We start from the raw sequence: 16,057 nt of genomic DNA on the forward strand, positions 1-16,057 counted from the left end.
GGTTCGATTCGAGCTCAAGGCCAGAACAATAATTTTTTTCTAATGATAATTATTGTTATTTTTTAATTTTTCTAAATTTGAAAAATTGTATTTTGTTTTTGGAATAGTAAGTGGTAAGTTTATTAACACAGGAACTAGAATTTACGCAAACTAAATTCTTTGCATACGTCTCGATCACCATATAAATGTTACGACACCAAAATTTCAAAAAGGAATTGTGGGTTTAAGACCACTTAAAATAGATACACCAATTTGTGGATTTTAATCCATTTAAAATAAATACACCACTATTTATTTGAGTTGAAATTTTATTATAAAGTATTTTTAGAGTATAACGCCCGAAAGTATGCTCGCGTTTCTTTTTTATATAATGAAAATTTTTAATTATTATAATTTCAAAATTGAAATATAAAAAATTAACAAGAACAATTCATTCAATTTCTTCAAAGTAGATTTACATAAAGTTGAATATAATTGTAACTAATATTAACTTCATAAATTAAAATAACATAACCCTACAGGAATGTTAGACCCTTTGATTTAAATGTTTCCACCGTAACATTTGGTACATTTTCCTTGATAATAAAAGCACAATTTTGAAACCGGAACTTTTTTTAATTAGGCGGACAACGGAGTGGTTATAACCACTTCAAGTCCGCTGAATTCAGTGGTTCCAATCACATAACACGAAAGAAACTTTTTAAACCTACAAGCATTGATGCATTTGATTTGTATAAAGCAACCGTTTCTGACATTAGCTGTGTTTTTTTTACTTTACATGGACTGCTAAGCGTTAAAATTTATCTACTCTTCTGAAATTGATGCGTAGAAAATTAGTACTCCTAAATTTTAATACGCTTTATACTCAGATGTAACTCAAATATGTGTCTATGTTTCACCTCTTTGTATTATCTCAACAAATGGTGTGTGTCCACTATTCACCGCAACCGATTAAGCTATAGGATATCAGCTTGGCCAACGGAGGTTTGTGTCTCCGCTTTTCGGTAAAACATATTCCGTAGCTAGTGGCCGCTAGATGTGTCTCCTAAGCATTATCCAAGTGAGGATAAGCGTTTTTTGACGCGCAAACGTAGACGTATATACGTGTAAAAAAACACGGCTATTATTGACGTTTTTACGCAATAAAAAATTTAAACTTTCCAATTTTTTTTTTTTTCTGAAACAAAAAACGTTGAGTGAATATAGCGAAGCTTATTTATGCTCAGTAATTTGTGGTAAAATAACAACCGGTGAGTGGATCAAATATACTCATTGGTGAGTTCGAAAACTATCAGTCAACGATTGATCAACCCCTATGTTCGCTGAAAGCGCCCAATAGAAGAGAAATGCAATTTTTTGGAATCCAAGGGAAATGTCACGGGAGAATAATTTAGTATGACATCATTGCAGCATAAATGGTATTATTTCTACTACATTTTCATCAATTTTCCACAAAATGTTAACCCTGCAGGTGTGACTATTGATATATACAAAATTTTCCATCGATTTTAAAACGAAAGTGTAAAAACAAGCGAAAATGTAAAAATTTGAACATTTACAAATGTAATTAATTTACCAGATCATGTTTACATAAACCATTATATTAAACACTATATTAATTGACTAATAACCAAATTAGGGAACAAATGAAAATCCATATTGCAGAAGTTGAAAGTGGTGCAAACAGTGGAATACCGATAAAGCCAACAACACAAATAGCACGGCAGCAGCAGCAACTAGGTTTGAAACACATCAGCTTCCATTGGAATTTATGGGAAAATTTTTACAAAATCGAAAGATGAAAATCGTCTTTAGTCGGTGTTAGCAATAGTGCTGCTGGTGCCCCACAAAGTTATAATGCCAAGGGTGAACAACAACGTGAAGGACGCCAATGGATCCACGTCGCCGACGAACGTCAATGTTGCTGGAGCAAAAGGGCGAAAGAGGGCCATCAAAAAAGAGGTGGTGGAGAGTGCAGGCGAACAAAATGTTTTCCATAGGAAATCGGAGCGAAGAAGAGTTGCGCGTGATATCTTTTTAGTATTTGAAGAACAACCTTGTCGGCGAGGGCGTGGTGGTGGGGGTAATAGTAAAAGGAGAACAACTCAAAAATCCAAATTTGGGCATTTAATGGTTGATGATCACTGCCGTACAACGAAGGCAGGACTACTACGTGACATTAAAAATGAACCGAAATGTTATCTTAACGATGAATGCACAATCAATCCGCCGGTAGTAATAACAACCGCACCCGCAGCGCCACCATCAGCACCAATAGTTGTAGCAACTAAAGAAGATAAGAAAAAAAACACACCAAAGGCAAAGAAAAGCAAAAACAATAGCAACGTCAAAAGTTCTATTGAAACTAAACCTTTAGTGCTTACGCCAACTAAATTGCCAGATGCTATTATCACTAAGGAGAGCAGCAGCGTCAGCAAACACAACGACGATGAACCTGTGTGTGCACGTGTTAATCCCATCTTTTTATGGGTCAAACAAGAGGATACACATATTGTTGAGGTGCGTTGTGAGGATTATGATAAAAGAAATCGTATACGTATAACAAAGACTACAAATGGTTGGCGAGCAATACCGCGTACCGATCCGACATCATCGAAAATAGTCAAAATCATACAAACACCACTGTTAAAAGTTAAAAAAGAACTCTATGAAAATAATTTAATGCAAAAATGTAATGCAAATATATTAGGTAGGCAAATCGTAATACAACAACAGCAACTACCAGAGGTCAATGAAAAGCAAAGCTTTGTTACTGAGAACGCTATTATGGTAGACAATTGTTTAAATTTTAATAATAAAAAAGGAATTATAGATAACTTGATGGTAAATAAGGAATCAGACCAAATTGAAAATAGTACTAGTGGCGCGAAGGAGGGGATGCAGAAATATAAAAAAGTCAAAACTAAGAAAGAAGGAAAGAAGAGGGGGCGTAAAGCGAAAAAGCTTAACATTCCAAAGGTAGAAGTACAACAAGAACCTTTGCAAGAAGCTTTAAATCAAAATGATTTTGTTGAAACCGAGCAAATGCAACAACTACATGCGAGTATAAGTAACCAAAAGCAGGAAGCAGAGTGCCAAGCACTTCCCATTGATCAACTGTTACAATCAAATTTGGAGACAATACAAAACTTTAGTAAAATGAGTATTAGCGATCATCATCATAATAAACATAGTATAGTAGAGCACCTTAAAACTGCGTCCGACAATATCAACATCAACAACCACTTTCCTGAAGCAATAGAATTGCAAAGTGATGAAGCAGAGGAACAACAAACCGTTGAAGCAGCAAAAGCAATTGCAACAACTTCTGCTGTTCCTATTTCAAACAAAGCTATTGAAGAGGCGGAAGAAGTCACATATATTCCAGATAAAGTAAATGGAAACAAAACTAAAGCTCAAACTGAATCAGAAGAATCTCAAACATATCAACATCATTCGCCGCATTTACAACTTTGTCCCATAACCGGACTCTTCCTGCCAACAACCAACATACCATGCCGCACCGACGTTAATAACAGAGAGCTAGCGTCTAACTCTACATCATGTGATGAGACTGCTGCATGTGTTGATGACAACGTTGTTAATACATTTAATACGGATTTCTTGTCCAAAGATATTTTAGTAGACTTAGCGAATTGCAATGATAACGATGATGGTGCGGCCGTAGAGGAACATAATCTACCAGATTCCGCAAGATTACAAACCTTAAATGCACATTTTGGCAATACAATGGATGCTGATACCAAAAACCTTAAAGATTTATTAGATGAAGCGGATTTAATGCAACCTTGTCATGATAATGCGTTAACGAATAGCGATGCTGATATAATCGATTCAATTGTTAAACGAAGCTGTGAAAACAATCTAATACAGGAGAATGAAGAAGCACTTAAGGAAGCAGAGGCCATGCATCAACAACAAATACCTACACAAACATCTGCATTAAATGCTAATAACACCCAAATTGATGGTATCACACAACGACAACAACATCACAAAGATTTAATGAGTAATATTGTCCCATTGCCGCAACATAATACTTTAATCGATGATGCGGTTCGCGATTCACCAAAATGTTTATCTTTCAATGAAGCGGGTGAAATTGAAGGTTTGAATGGTGAACTCTTTCAAACAAATCATTTTATGGATACCTATGAAAAAGATTCGTCAAGTGTTGAGGAAGTATGTTTGAGCGAAGACGGTGTTGAAAGTGTTGTCAAAACCCCTGGAAATACGAAAGAAGTGACAGCATTAGCATCACCCGCACATCTTGCCCTAAAAGAAAGTGGCAGTGATGATGATGTTATTATGGAAGAAACACCCAAAGATTTAAGCTATAAGAAACGTGAAGAAGTATGTCCACCATCTGAATCACGCAGTCAATGTGCTGTGACATCAAGTTCAGATATTATTAAATCACCGCAACAAGGTGAACTACCCGCTATAGAGACCACATCAGAAGCAATAAAAAATTTAATATTAGAACAATTTATGAAATTGAATGCATATAACGTTCCAACATCTGCCACCAATACAGTGGCAGTGGCGAAGCAGCACCAGCAACAAATAGAACCAATTAATCTCGGAAAGACACATCAGCGTAATTTAACAACAACTCCACCAACAACTAATAATGATTGTAATAGTAATTATGCTACTTCTACAAATTATATTGAAACAGTTGTTATTGATGATAATAGTGATGATGAGCCTATGAAAAAACGTATACGTAGCAACAATAATATTAAAGTTAACAAAGTCGTAGAAGAACCTGGTGTTGTTGGTAGTCAAACGCATGCCCCCCAACCGCCTGCTGCTGCTTTATTAATCGATAAAGATCCAGATCCATTAACACAATTACAATTATTGATTAGAAATACACAATGGAAAGTACCAGACCCGATATTAGTGCCAAAGGATAGATTACGCGCTGTGTTAGCATCACCCGCACGAGAAATACCACTTTTGATAACGACCAGACCAGAATTGCGCTTACCAGAAGCATTTGCATATCCGGAAATTATACAAAATCCCAATATATTAGTAATTTCTATGGCACAATTGGAGGCGATACTTAAAAACGAAATGGAAATGGAGCAGAGTAAACAAGAACAAGAGCAGCAACAACAACAACAATGTGTTGCAACAGAACCTATCATACACCAACACGAATTGCCTATTGAAAATCTTCAGAAATCTGTTAACGGGATAACACACAGTACAAGCAACAACAACAACAATGGCCACAACAAACAAAGCATTGAACACACGAAAAGTATAAAAGTTAAAGAACCTCCACTCCAACAAAACCCAATAAATACATCAATACCAACACCAACCGCTCTGCCTCCTCCAAAGTGTTCCCATGTAGATACCAATTTAGCTTCCGATATAAATGCTGCCACATTGGCAGTCTTAAATCAAATGCTGTGGCTACCATATTTTGGTCAGTTATCGCAGGAGTTTCTTAAAACGTTAAATAAACCAATGGGCGTACAAAATAAATACAACGCTACTGGTTTACTACCGCCGCCATTATACAATCATCATATGGGGCTCCAACATATAGATGAAATGTACAAGAATTACCTGAAGCAGATGACAGCTTTAAAACATCTAAGTGCAGATGCAACAAACGTGAATAATGTATTGCCAAATTTTTCACTACCACTTGGTGCATTTCAGCCAACAATGGAGACGAATGTCTTTCAAAAAATGTTACAACATCAATTGGCAAATTTTTTAAACATAAATCCACTGGTAGGCACATCAGAAGCAACAGCTGGAGCAAGTACACCAGTTCAAAGTGGTGGGCATGCTGTTGTTGGTAAAAGTCCTTCTGTTCATGATATGACAAGAGCAAATGTTGAACATATGCATATGGCTGCTTCTGTTGAAGAGAATAAAAAGAAATGTACCACATCCACAACAACAACCACAAAAATTATAACAGCAGAAATTAGTGGTAGCCTAGTTGGAGATGTTGCTACTGACAAGTCGTCATCCATTAGGCATAACAGCAATAACAACAGCAAAGATGTTGCATTAAGTTGTGATAATGCATCGGCGACGGAAAGTGTAAATTTCAATAAATACGCTTATGCACTGCAGCAACAACCTCAAAAACAGGAAATAGATAATAAACCACGTTTAACGTGTAAATCTCTATCAAATCTATTAGAGCCTGCTGAAAATGTGTCGTCATCGCCAATCGTACCCTTGGTCAATTTAACCAAAGATCATCATCATGTAATGCGTAATAACACTATGGTTCATGAACTTGCCAATAATAGTGCAAATACTAATAGCCTAATTAATCCAGCCTCAATTCACAATAAAGAATCGGTTAATTTAATTCCTCAGTCTACGTCTGTGGATGTTAAGACTCATTTTAAAAGTGGGAAACTTTCAAATAAGGTATCAAATATTGGTTTAAATGTTCCACATGAAGTTTTGGCGGCCAAACAGCGGAAACGTATAATGAATTATGCAGCAGAAACAGCATTGGCGACATCGCCGGCAATGGGGGCTGTTGCCGCTTCGGCAGCGACACTAGGCAATCAAACTCCAAGCAGAAATGTAGTGGTGGGAGAGAATATAAATATGGAGCCAAATCAAGCATTGTGGCATCCACTTTTTGGAAGGTGAGCAATCTGTTTTACCATATTTAAATTATTATTATTCTCGATATTGGGGTTTTCAGGAAAAGGGCAGTTGGGTCTCGGGGCGTATGTACATGCATTATGCACGAGGCTTTTATATGTGTGTGTCGGGTGCATGACGAATGCTCTATCTCGGAGTTTTTCTTTATAATTTATCGTTTTGATCATTGATTTGAATGAATGATAGATTGATGTAAAGGTATTCTTCACTCAGGGTACAATTCGTCCGAAAAAGTCATTAAACTATCTGGTTACGTTCAGCTTTTTTCAACGTTTTCCTAAAAATTCACCCTTTATTCGTATCATGCATCAAGATAAAATTAAGAATAAAGTACGGCGAATTCAATGCCAGGTGTTGTTATCCCAACAGCTGATTACTTACTTACTTAATTGGCGCTTAACCGTCTAAACGGTTATGGCCGTCCAACAAGGCGCGCCAGTCGCTCCTTCGCTTCGCCAACGCGCAGAGGTCCATAAATCTTTCGAAGAACTTTTCTCTCGAACACTCCCAAAGCCGCTTCATCTGCTGTTGTCATGGTCCATGCTTCTGCCCCATATAGCAGGACGGGTACGATAAGTGACTTGTAGAGTATGATTTTCGTTCGCCGAGAGAGGACTTTACTTTTCAATTGCCTACCTAGTCCAAAGTAGCATTTATTGGCAAGATTGATTCTTATCTGGATTTCAGTGCTGATGTTGTTGCTAATGTTGATGCTGGTTCCCAAATAAACGAAGTCTTTTACTATTTCGAAATTATGGCTGCCAACAGTAGCGTGGTTGCCAACGCGCATATGCGCTGACTCTTTGCTCGATGACAGCAGGTACTTCGTTTTGTCCTCATTCACCATCAAACCCATCTTTACCGCTTCTTTTTCCAGCTTGGAGTAAGCAGAACTAACAGCGCGGGTGTTTAGGCCGATGATATCAATGTCATCAGCATATGCCAGTAATTGCACGCTTTTATAGTATATTGTTCCAGCGCGGTTAAGTTCTGCAGCTAGTATAATTTTCTCCAGCAAAGAAATCGCACGATAGGGGGTCACCCTGTCTGAAACCTCGTTTAGTTTCGAACGGCTCGGAGAGGTCCTTCCCAATTCTGACTGAGCTGATGGTGTGGCTCAACGTCATTTTGCACAGCCGTATAAGTTTTGCGGGGAAACCAAATTCAGACATAGCGGCATATAGGCAGCTCCTTTTCGTGCTGTCGAAGGCGGCTTTAAAGTCGACGAAGAGGTGATGTGTGTCGATTCTCTTTTCACGGGTTTTTTCCAAGATTTGGCGCATTGTGAAAATCTGGTCGATGGTAGATTTACCAGGTCTGAAGCCGCACTGATAAGGTCCAATCAGCCGGTTCACGGTGGGCTTCAATCTTTCGCACAATACACTTGAAAGGACCTTATATGCGATATTAAGAAGGCTGATTCCACGATAGTTGGTGCATTTTGCAGTATCCCCCTTCTTGTGGACTGGGCAAAGAACACTTAGATTCCAACCGTCGGGCATGCTTTCGTCCGCCCATATTTTGCTAAGAAGCTGCTGCATGCGCCTTACCAACTCCTCGCCGCCGAACTTGAATAGCTCCGCAGGCAATCCATCAGCGCCCACGGCCTTGTTGTTTTTCAATCTGGTTATTGCTATTCTAACTTCGTCATAATCGGGCGGGGGGACATATATTCCATCATCATTGATTGCGGGATCGGGTTCTTCATCTCTGCGCGGTGAATTGCTGCCTCCATTTAGGAGAGCAGAGAAGTGTTCCCTCCATAATCTAAGCACTCTCTGGACATCAGTTACAAGGTCGCCGGTTTCATTCCTACAGGAGTTTGCCCCGGTCTTAAAACCTTCCGTCTGTCGCCGTATTTTTTGGTAGAATTTTCGGGCGTTATTCCTGGTGGCTAGCAGCTCAAGCTCCTCGCACTCACGCCTTTCTGCTTCTGCTTTTTTCTTCCTGAAAAGGCGTCTCGCTTCCCTTTTCAACTCACGATAGCGTTCACACACTCCTCTTGTCGCGCTCGCTTTTAACGTAGCCCTGTAGGCAGCGTCTTTTCTTTCGGTTGCAACGCGGCATTCTTCATCATACTAGTTGTTTTTTCGTGGCCGCCGGTAACCAATTTCTTCCTCGGCGGCAGTATGAAGTGCTTTGGAGATATGCTCCCACTGCTCCTGTATTCCGTCAGGATGAGTTGTGCCCTCAGAGAGCAGGTGTGAGAGTCGAGTTGCGAAATCATTGGCAGTCTGTTGTGATTGAAGCTTTTCGACGTCTAGCTTTCCTTGTGTTTTTTGTTCCTTGTTTTTAGCCGCGTTGAGGCGGGTGCGTATTTTGGCTGCAACGAGATAATGGTCCGAATCGATGTTAGGTCCTCGGATCATTCGCACATCTAAAACACTGGAGGCATGCCGTCCGTCTATCACAACGTGATCGATCTGATTGCTTTTCTTGATTATTTTCCATACAACGCCTCGTGCTTTAATAGCCGGTTTTTTTTAAACGCGTATACGATTGCGCGTAAAAAAACGCTTATCCTCGCTTGAAACCAATGCGAATTCAGTACCAGGTGTTGTTATCCCAACAGCTGATTGCTTCTTCCTGATAATTTTCCATACAACGCCTTGTACAAGGCGAATCCATACCAGGTGGTGCGATTCAAGGGGTTGTGTAGCGCAATATATAGCTTCTCCAACCCAATTGTCAACCTCACCTTCGAGCGGCGAATCCCGTTTCACTAACAGACGAGGCTCTGGCGACCCCAAGCTCCTAATGGAACTTGCGGGTAGGGAGGGAGGGATGGCCTGAAGGTTTAATGTGGCCATATAAATCGTTCCCGAGATGATCGGGCCAGCACCTTAATGGTGCTGTATTACCGGAGCGTGTTGGATCTGTATCCGACAAAGGACCATCACATCGATAACACTCCCCAAAGCCTTCGGGGAGTAACCTAATCGCTACAACAACAACAACATACCAGGTGGTGGCAAAGCGAATTCAACCAATTCGCCGTGCAGAACAATGTCAAGTCAAAAGAAAATTTCCATTGATTTCGATTAACTGACATATTGTTGTACAAGGCTTTGTATGGAAAATTATCAAGAAGAAGTAATCAGATGTTGGGATAACACCACCTCTATTGAATTTGCCTTGTATGAAATATGTCAGTTAATGGAAATCAATGAACATTTTCTTTTCATCTGACATTCTTTTGCACGGCGAATTGGTTGAAATCGCTTTGCCACCACCTGGTATGGATTCGCATTGTATGTCAGTTATTCGAAATCAATTAAAAATTTTTTTTGACTTGACATTCTTCTATACAGCGAATTGGTTGAATTCGCTTTGCCACCACTTGGTATAGATTCCGATGCCGTTATGTGCAAGGTAAATCTATAGAAGGCGATGTCAAATCGAATTCAACCAATTCACCGTGCAGAAGAGTAGTCAAGTCAAAATATGTTCATTGATTTCGATTTACTGACCTTGTTGTTCATGGCGTTGTATGGAAAATAATCAAGAAGAAGCAATCAGCTGTTGAGATAACACCACCTCTACTGAATTCGCCTTGATACAGATCATACGAAAAAGGGTGGGACCTCCATCGTAATTGGGGCAGTCGTATTAAGTTTTCGGCGGGCCCGAAACTTGGGACCACTGGTCCACTGCTCAGTCGGCCCACCACTTAATGCGATTCTGCACATCGGACTTCACATGGTCCTCCAGACATATGTAATGTATGTCCTGCATGTGATGTGAGCCCACATGACACCAACCATCTTTTCAATTGTAATGTTGAACCTACGCCTCTAACACTAATCTCCCTATGGTCCGCCGCTGTTGAAATGGCCAGTTTCCTGTGACTCCCGTTAGAGGATTTTGATGACAATTTGTGAGTGGTGCGAAGCACTGTTAATACAACAACAACAACAGTTGTTGGTCCTGGCATCTTGATGACATTTGTACACACATAATTATATTTTTCAAACGAATAAGTTAATTATTTATTAGGAGTCACATTATTTGAATTATTATTTGCATTTCAGCAATGCCAAAACCGGTTACAGCAGTCCTTGGCAATGGACAACGGTAACCGCAACGGGTGAATGACATTCAAGGGGTCTCAAGGGACCCACCAACAGCTATGAAAATGAACTTACCGAGTTCTTCAATACCTCTAATAATGTGCATTATACTTCTGCTGCCAAAACACAAAGCTCCAACAGCAATAACAACAACAATCACAGCACTATTGGCTGCAATACAAAACCGGCTGGTGCCAGTAATCACACGAACGCCAACAGCAACATTAGGAATAATGTTCGATCAAACATGTCTACAAACACAACACAACATATTAACCCTATAGATGCTAGCAATAATGGTGGTATTGGTAATAACGCTAATACCGCCAACAACAACAACACCACTAATAATAATTATACACAAAGTTGTTTACAACAACAAACACAAGCAGCAGTCGCAGCAGCGCGCGACAACATGTCGAATGGTGGATATGCAGCAGCAGCAGCAGGCTTAAGAGAACCCGATCGCTTTATGGAACATAACTTTTGGCAATCGCAAAAGAGTGCTGCTGCTGCGGCGGCAGCCGCTGCGGCTGCAACACATGCTAACAATCAATGGTCATCATTAAATAATAATCGTAATTATATGAGTAATTTAACACAAATCTCATATTCGAATAACAGTCAACCGAACCAAAGTTCATCATCATCGCCGTATGTACAATTCAATCCATATATGAATATGAACTTAAATATGAATATGAATCAACAACGTTCATCATTTTTAAATTCTGCACAACAAATACCAGAGAAGAATGCAATGCATTTAAATCATTATGACAAACATAATATGCGCTTCGGTGAATACGATTGCACATTGCGCTAAAATTTATACTTACAAAAACATATTGAGCATATTTAAATGATGAATATGAAAGTGAATCATCTTATAGCAAACCAAACGTAAAATTACATAAAAATAAAAACCAAACTAACTTATTGAATTGAAACGCATTGAGCAAGAGTTGAAGAAGGAATTAACACACATACATATTCAATCATTAAGAAACATGCACTCACACATAGCATTACATAACGCATACTTATGTATAACATAATAAATAATTGCATAACCGTAAAAATTAAAAGTATATATAAATATGTGGTAGTTACTTATGTAAGTTGCGCAAACATACATACATATGTACATATGTACATGTCTGGGTGATTTAGAAAACATTATTTGCTTCTGAAAAATTCTGAAAAGTTTGTTTGTGTATTACAACAACGACTTTATACACATGTATGTATATTGTTGGTTTATGGGGTCAGCGCCTTATCTTGGATGCGTATATTTGAAAAATGCTGTCTTATATTATTTTGTAAACGCCACCACTTAAATCATAGTTTATTAAAGTCATTTTTAGTGGTGCTAGAAAATGCCCTTTATAAAAATTTAGTATTTTTTAATCAAACTGTGAAATAGTGGGCTTTCGTTAAAATATTATATGCTATCGTCTGCATTTTTTTAGATAGCAAAAATTATGCAATTTTAATAACTTCGATACTTTGAATGCCAGTACTATTCGAATAGCAGTTATGTAAGAACATTTCTAATCATAAGAAATTTTATACAAGGCCATATTCTGTAACTAAATTTTTCGAATGTTAGTTGCATTCGAGTTCACCTTTATTTTCGTATCGAATTACAAAGCTTCAGAAGATATAGGTTATCTTTTTAATACACAGCGTGCTTTGCACACAGAGTATAGTAACTTTGATTGGATAACGGTTGGTTGCACAGGTATAAAGAAATCGAGATAGATATAGACTTCCATATATCAAAATCATCAGTATCGAAAAAAATTTGATTGAGCCATGTCCGTTCGTCCGTCCGTCCGTTAACACGATAACTTGAGTAAATATTGAGATATATTCACCAAATTTCGTACACGCGCTTATCTGGACCCAGAATAGATTTGTATTGAAAATTAGCGAAATTGCGAAAAAGCGAATTTATATATATAACATTTTGGAAAACACAAAAAACCTGATTATTTAGTGAATAATATACCTAGAATGTTGACATTTGACATATGGACTGATATTGAGACTCTTGATAAATATTTGACAAAAATTTTTTTTAATTGGGCGTGATAAAATCAATTTTACAAATATTATTAATCAAAAATCGTTAAACCTATCGTAACAAAATTCGGCAGAGAGGTTGCCTTTACTAGAATGAATGCTTTGAAGAAAAATTAACCAAATCAGTTAAGGACCACGCCCACTTTTATATAAAAGATTTTTAAAAGGGTCGTGGACGAATAAAATAAGATTTATCTTTGCAAAAAAGGGCTTTATATCAATGGTATTTTATTTCCCAAGTGGATTTATAACAATAAATAGGAAAACTTCAAATTTAAAAAAATGGGTGTGGCACCGCCCCTTTTATGACTAAGCAATTTTCTATTTTTCGGGAGCCATAACTCGAAGAAAAATTAACATGTCGTAATGAAATTGTGCACACATATTTTCCTTATAGCAGAAAATATTTCTAGTAAAAATGGACGGGATCGGTTAAAGACCACGGCAACTTAGATATAAAACAAGTTTAAAAGGGTCGTAGACTAATTGTTTTGTATCAATGATATTTCACTTATCAAGTTTTATTGTAAGAGGAAATGAGGAGAATTTTTTTTAAACGGGCGGTGTCACGTGTTATGTAGAAAAGTAATTTTCTGAAAGGAAATGTACAATTGAAGCTCACGCTGAGTATATAATGTTCGGTTACACCCGCACTTAGACACCTTTACTGGTTTTTAATTGCCCTAATATGTACATATGTATATGAAATATCGAAATGTCAGCCAACACACACACACATTATTGAAACCAAACGACGACGAGTACTGGAACCTACATAAACCTACAATATACAATATACTAGAATATTTTGTTAGGCCTATTAATGTTCTTAAAAAAGAAAAAAAAAATTAAACAAAAAACATATTTATGTGAACTTGATTAGTGAATTTGTTATTAGTAGTTTGTTACACCATATTGTTAATCGAAATCTATCATGATACGTTAATACTATGTAATGTATGTATATAGAAAGTTTTATTTTTTATCTAGATGTATTATCCTTTTTTATTTAAATAAAAAGCATGAAATGACTATTATGGTGACTATGTAAATTATTGTATCAGTACTTCATTTTCGGATTTATTGATATTCTGCATAATTATATACACAAAAGAATAAAAATTAAAATTAAACAATAGATTATGTGGTCTGTTATACATTTATATAGCCAATAGGGACAGGCAAAAATTAAGTGAAATATTATATAAAAATATTATTGAAGTAAATAACATAATAAAAATACCAAAATTTTGAATTTCCAAACAATTTAGTATTTAATTACCAGTATTTGTCGGATTTGCTTTTGTTTTCTTATTCTTTACTATAGGACAAAACAAAATTGTGAAAAGATACAATCTCTCCAACTTTTTTTTATACTCAGCGTGCTTTGCACACAGAGTATATTAACATTGATTGGATAACGGTGGTTGCACAGGTATAAAGGAATCGAGATAGATATAGTAGACTTCCATATATCAAAATCATCAGTGTCGAAATAAAATTTGATTGCGCCACGTCCGTCCGTTCGTCCGTCCGTTAACATGATAACTTGAGTAAATATTGAGATATCTTCACCAAATTTGGTACACGAACTTATATGGGCCCAGAATAGATTGGTATTGAAAATGAGCGAAATCGGATGATAACCACGCCCACTTTTTATATATATAACATTTTGGAAAACACAAAAACCTGATTATTTAGTAAATAATACACCTGAAATTTGACATGTGGACTGATATTGAGACTCTTAATAAGAATTTTAAAAAAACTTTTTTAAATGGGCGTGGCACCGCCCACTTGTAAAAGTCAATTTTAAAAATATTACTCAAAAATCGTTAAACCTATCGTAACCTATCGTAAATTCGGCAGAGAGGTTGCCTTTACTATAAGGAATGGTTTGAAGAAAAATTAACTAAATCCTTTAATGACCACGCCCACTTTATATATAAACAATTTTTGAAAGGGTCGTGGACGAATAAAATAAGCTATATCTTTGCAAAAAAGAGCTTTATATCAATGGTATTTCATTTTCCAAGTGGATTTATAACAATAAATAGGAAAAACTTCAATTTTTAAAAAATGGGCGTGGCACCGCCCCTTTTATGACTAAGGAATTTTCTATGTTTCGGGAGCCATAACTCGAAGAAAAATTAACATATCGTAATGAAATTGTGTGCACATATTTTCCTTATAGCAGAAAATATGTCTAGTAAAAATGGACGGGATCGGTTAAAGACCACGGCAACTTAGATATAAAACAAGTTTAAAAGGGTCGTAGAATAGAAAAATAAGCTATAACTTAGCAAAAATTTGTTTTGTATCAATGATATTTCAGTTATCAAGTTTTATTGTAAGAGGACATGGGGAGAAATTTTTTTTTTTTAAACGGGTGGTGCCACGCATTGTGAATGATGACAAAGTGTGATCTCTTCTGCATAAACGTCAAAATTCCAAAGTGATTGGATCACCTGATTCGTATTTGACTATCTCTGTCTCATTCTGTATCTCTTTCTATCATCCGCTGAAGATAGGCGCCGCCATATTGAACAGCCTGTCAAAACGCTGAAAAGTAGCCATATTGAACAGCCTGTCAGGCAGTTGACAGATAAGAGATCACACTTTGTCATCATTCACAATGGTGCCACGCGTTATGCAGATAAATAATTTATCTGAAATGTAATGTGCAATTGAAGCGCACGTTGGGTATATAATGTTCGGTTACACCCGAACTTAGGCACCTTTGCTTGTTTTATCTACAATTAACAATTTTTATATTACGACAAATTCACTTCATGACGCAAAAGGTAGTCGCATTTGACAAAACTCGCCCTCATAAATTTAAGTGTTGCTTCTCGACTTATCTGCATCATTCCTTTTTTCAGTATCATAAAAAAATACTACATTAATGCCTTTCAGAAATATGAAGTAACATTCAGGAAAATAAAACGCCCGCGGCCTGTATTTCATTTTGTGGGTTTGTATTCTATTCCTGAAAGGAACTGAAAAAGTTTTAGTCAACGGAGCTGTATGACTGAATCTTCAGAGCATCACATTGTCCACGACTAACAAATATGGAAAGTTACTGCTGACATCGATGAGATGACTGTCGATCTGGAACAATATCACGAAATTGCGCATGAGTTTTGTAATACGAAAACACGGGATTGACGTTCCAAAGACTCAACATTTATCTATGTAAACCAAATGTTGAA

At 37.1% G+C, this 16,057-nt stretch overlaps 2 protein-coding genes across 3 annotated transcripts in view; one reads left to right on the forward strand and one right to left on the reverse strand.

Annotated features, from left to right (window-relative positions):
* Positions 1-16,057, reverse strand: part of Sk2 (Sphingosine kinase 2) — a 133,172-nt gene that overhangs the window by 10,261 nt on the left and 106,854 nt on the right. The window lies entirely within an intron of this gene.
* LOC137253657 (uncharacterized) lies at positions 1,457-10,852 on the forward strand. 2 transcript variants are annotated; one of them, XM_067790998.1, is made up of 3 exons: positions 1,457-1,563; positions 1,640-6,665; positions 10,716-10,852. In XM_067790998.1, exons 2-3 carry the CDS (start codon positions 1,858-1,860, stop codon positions 10,777-10,779), a joined length of 4,872 nt encoding a protein of 1,623 aa, XP_067647099.1. In that variant the 5' UTR covers positions 1,457-1,563; positions 1,640-1,857; the 3' UTR covers positions 10,780-10,852. The 2 variants fall into 2 exon arrangements, with proteins under 2 accessions (XP_067647099.1, XP_067647098.1); XM_067790997.1 differs by having other exon boundaries at positions 1,465-6,665.

The sequence above is a fragment of the Eurosta solidaginis genome, chromosome 5 (genome assembly GCF_040869045.1).
Source record: "Eurosta solidaginis isolate ZX-2024a chromosome 5, ASM4086904v1, whole genome shotgun sequence".
Classification (NCBI taxonomy): Eukaryota; Metazoa; Arthropoda; class Insecta; order Diptera; family Tephritidae; genus Eurosta; species Eurosta solidaginis.

Excerpts from the sequence above, each read along its gene's own strand:
- LOC137253657 (XM_067790998.1), top strand. The coding sequence starts at position 1,858 with ATGCCAAGGGTGAACAACAACGTGAAGGACGCCAATGGATCCACGTCG. Across the intron at positions 6,666-10,715 it reads TGGCATCCACTTTTTGGAAG|CAATGCCAAAACCGGTTACA; the intron begins GTGAGCAATCTG and ends TTTGCATTTCAG.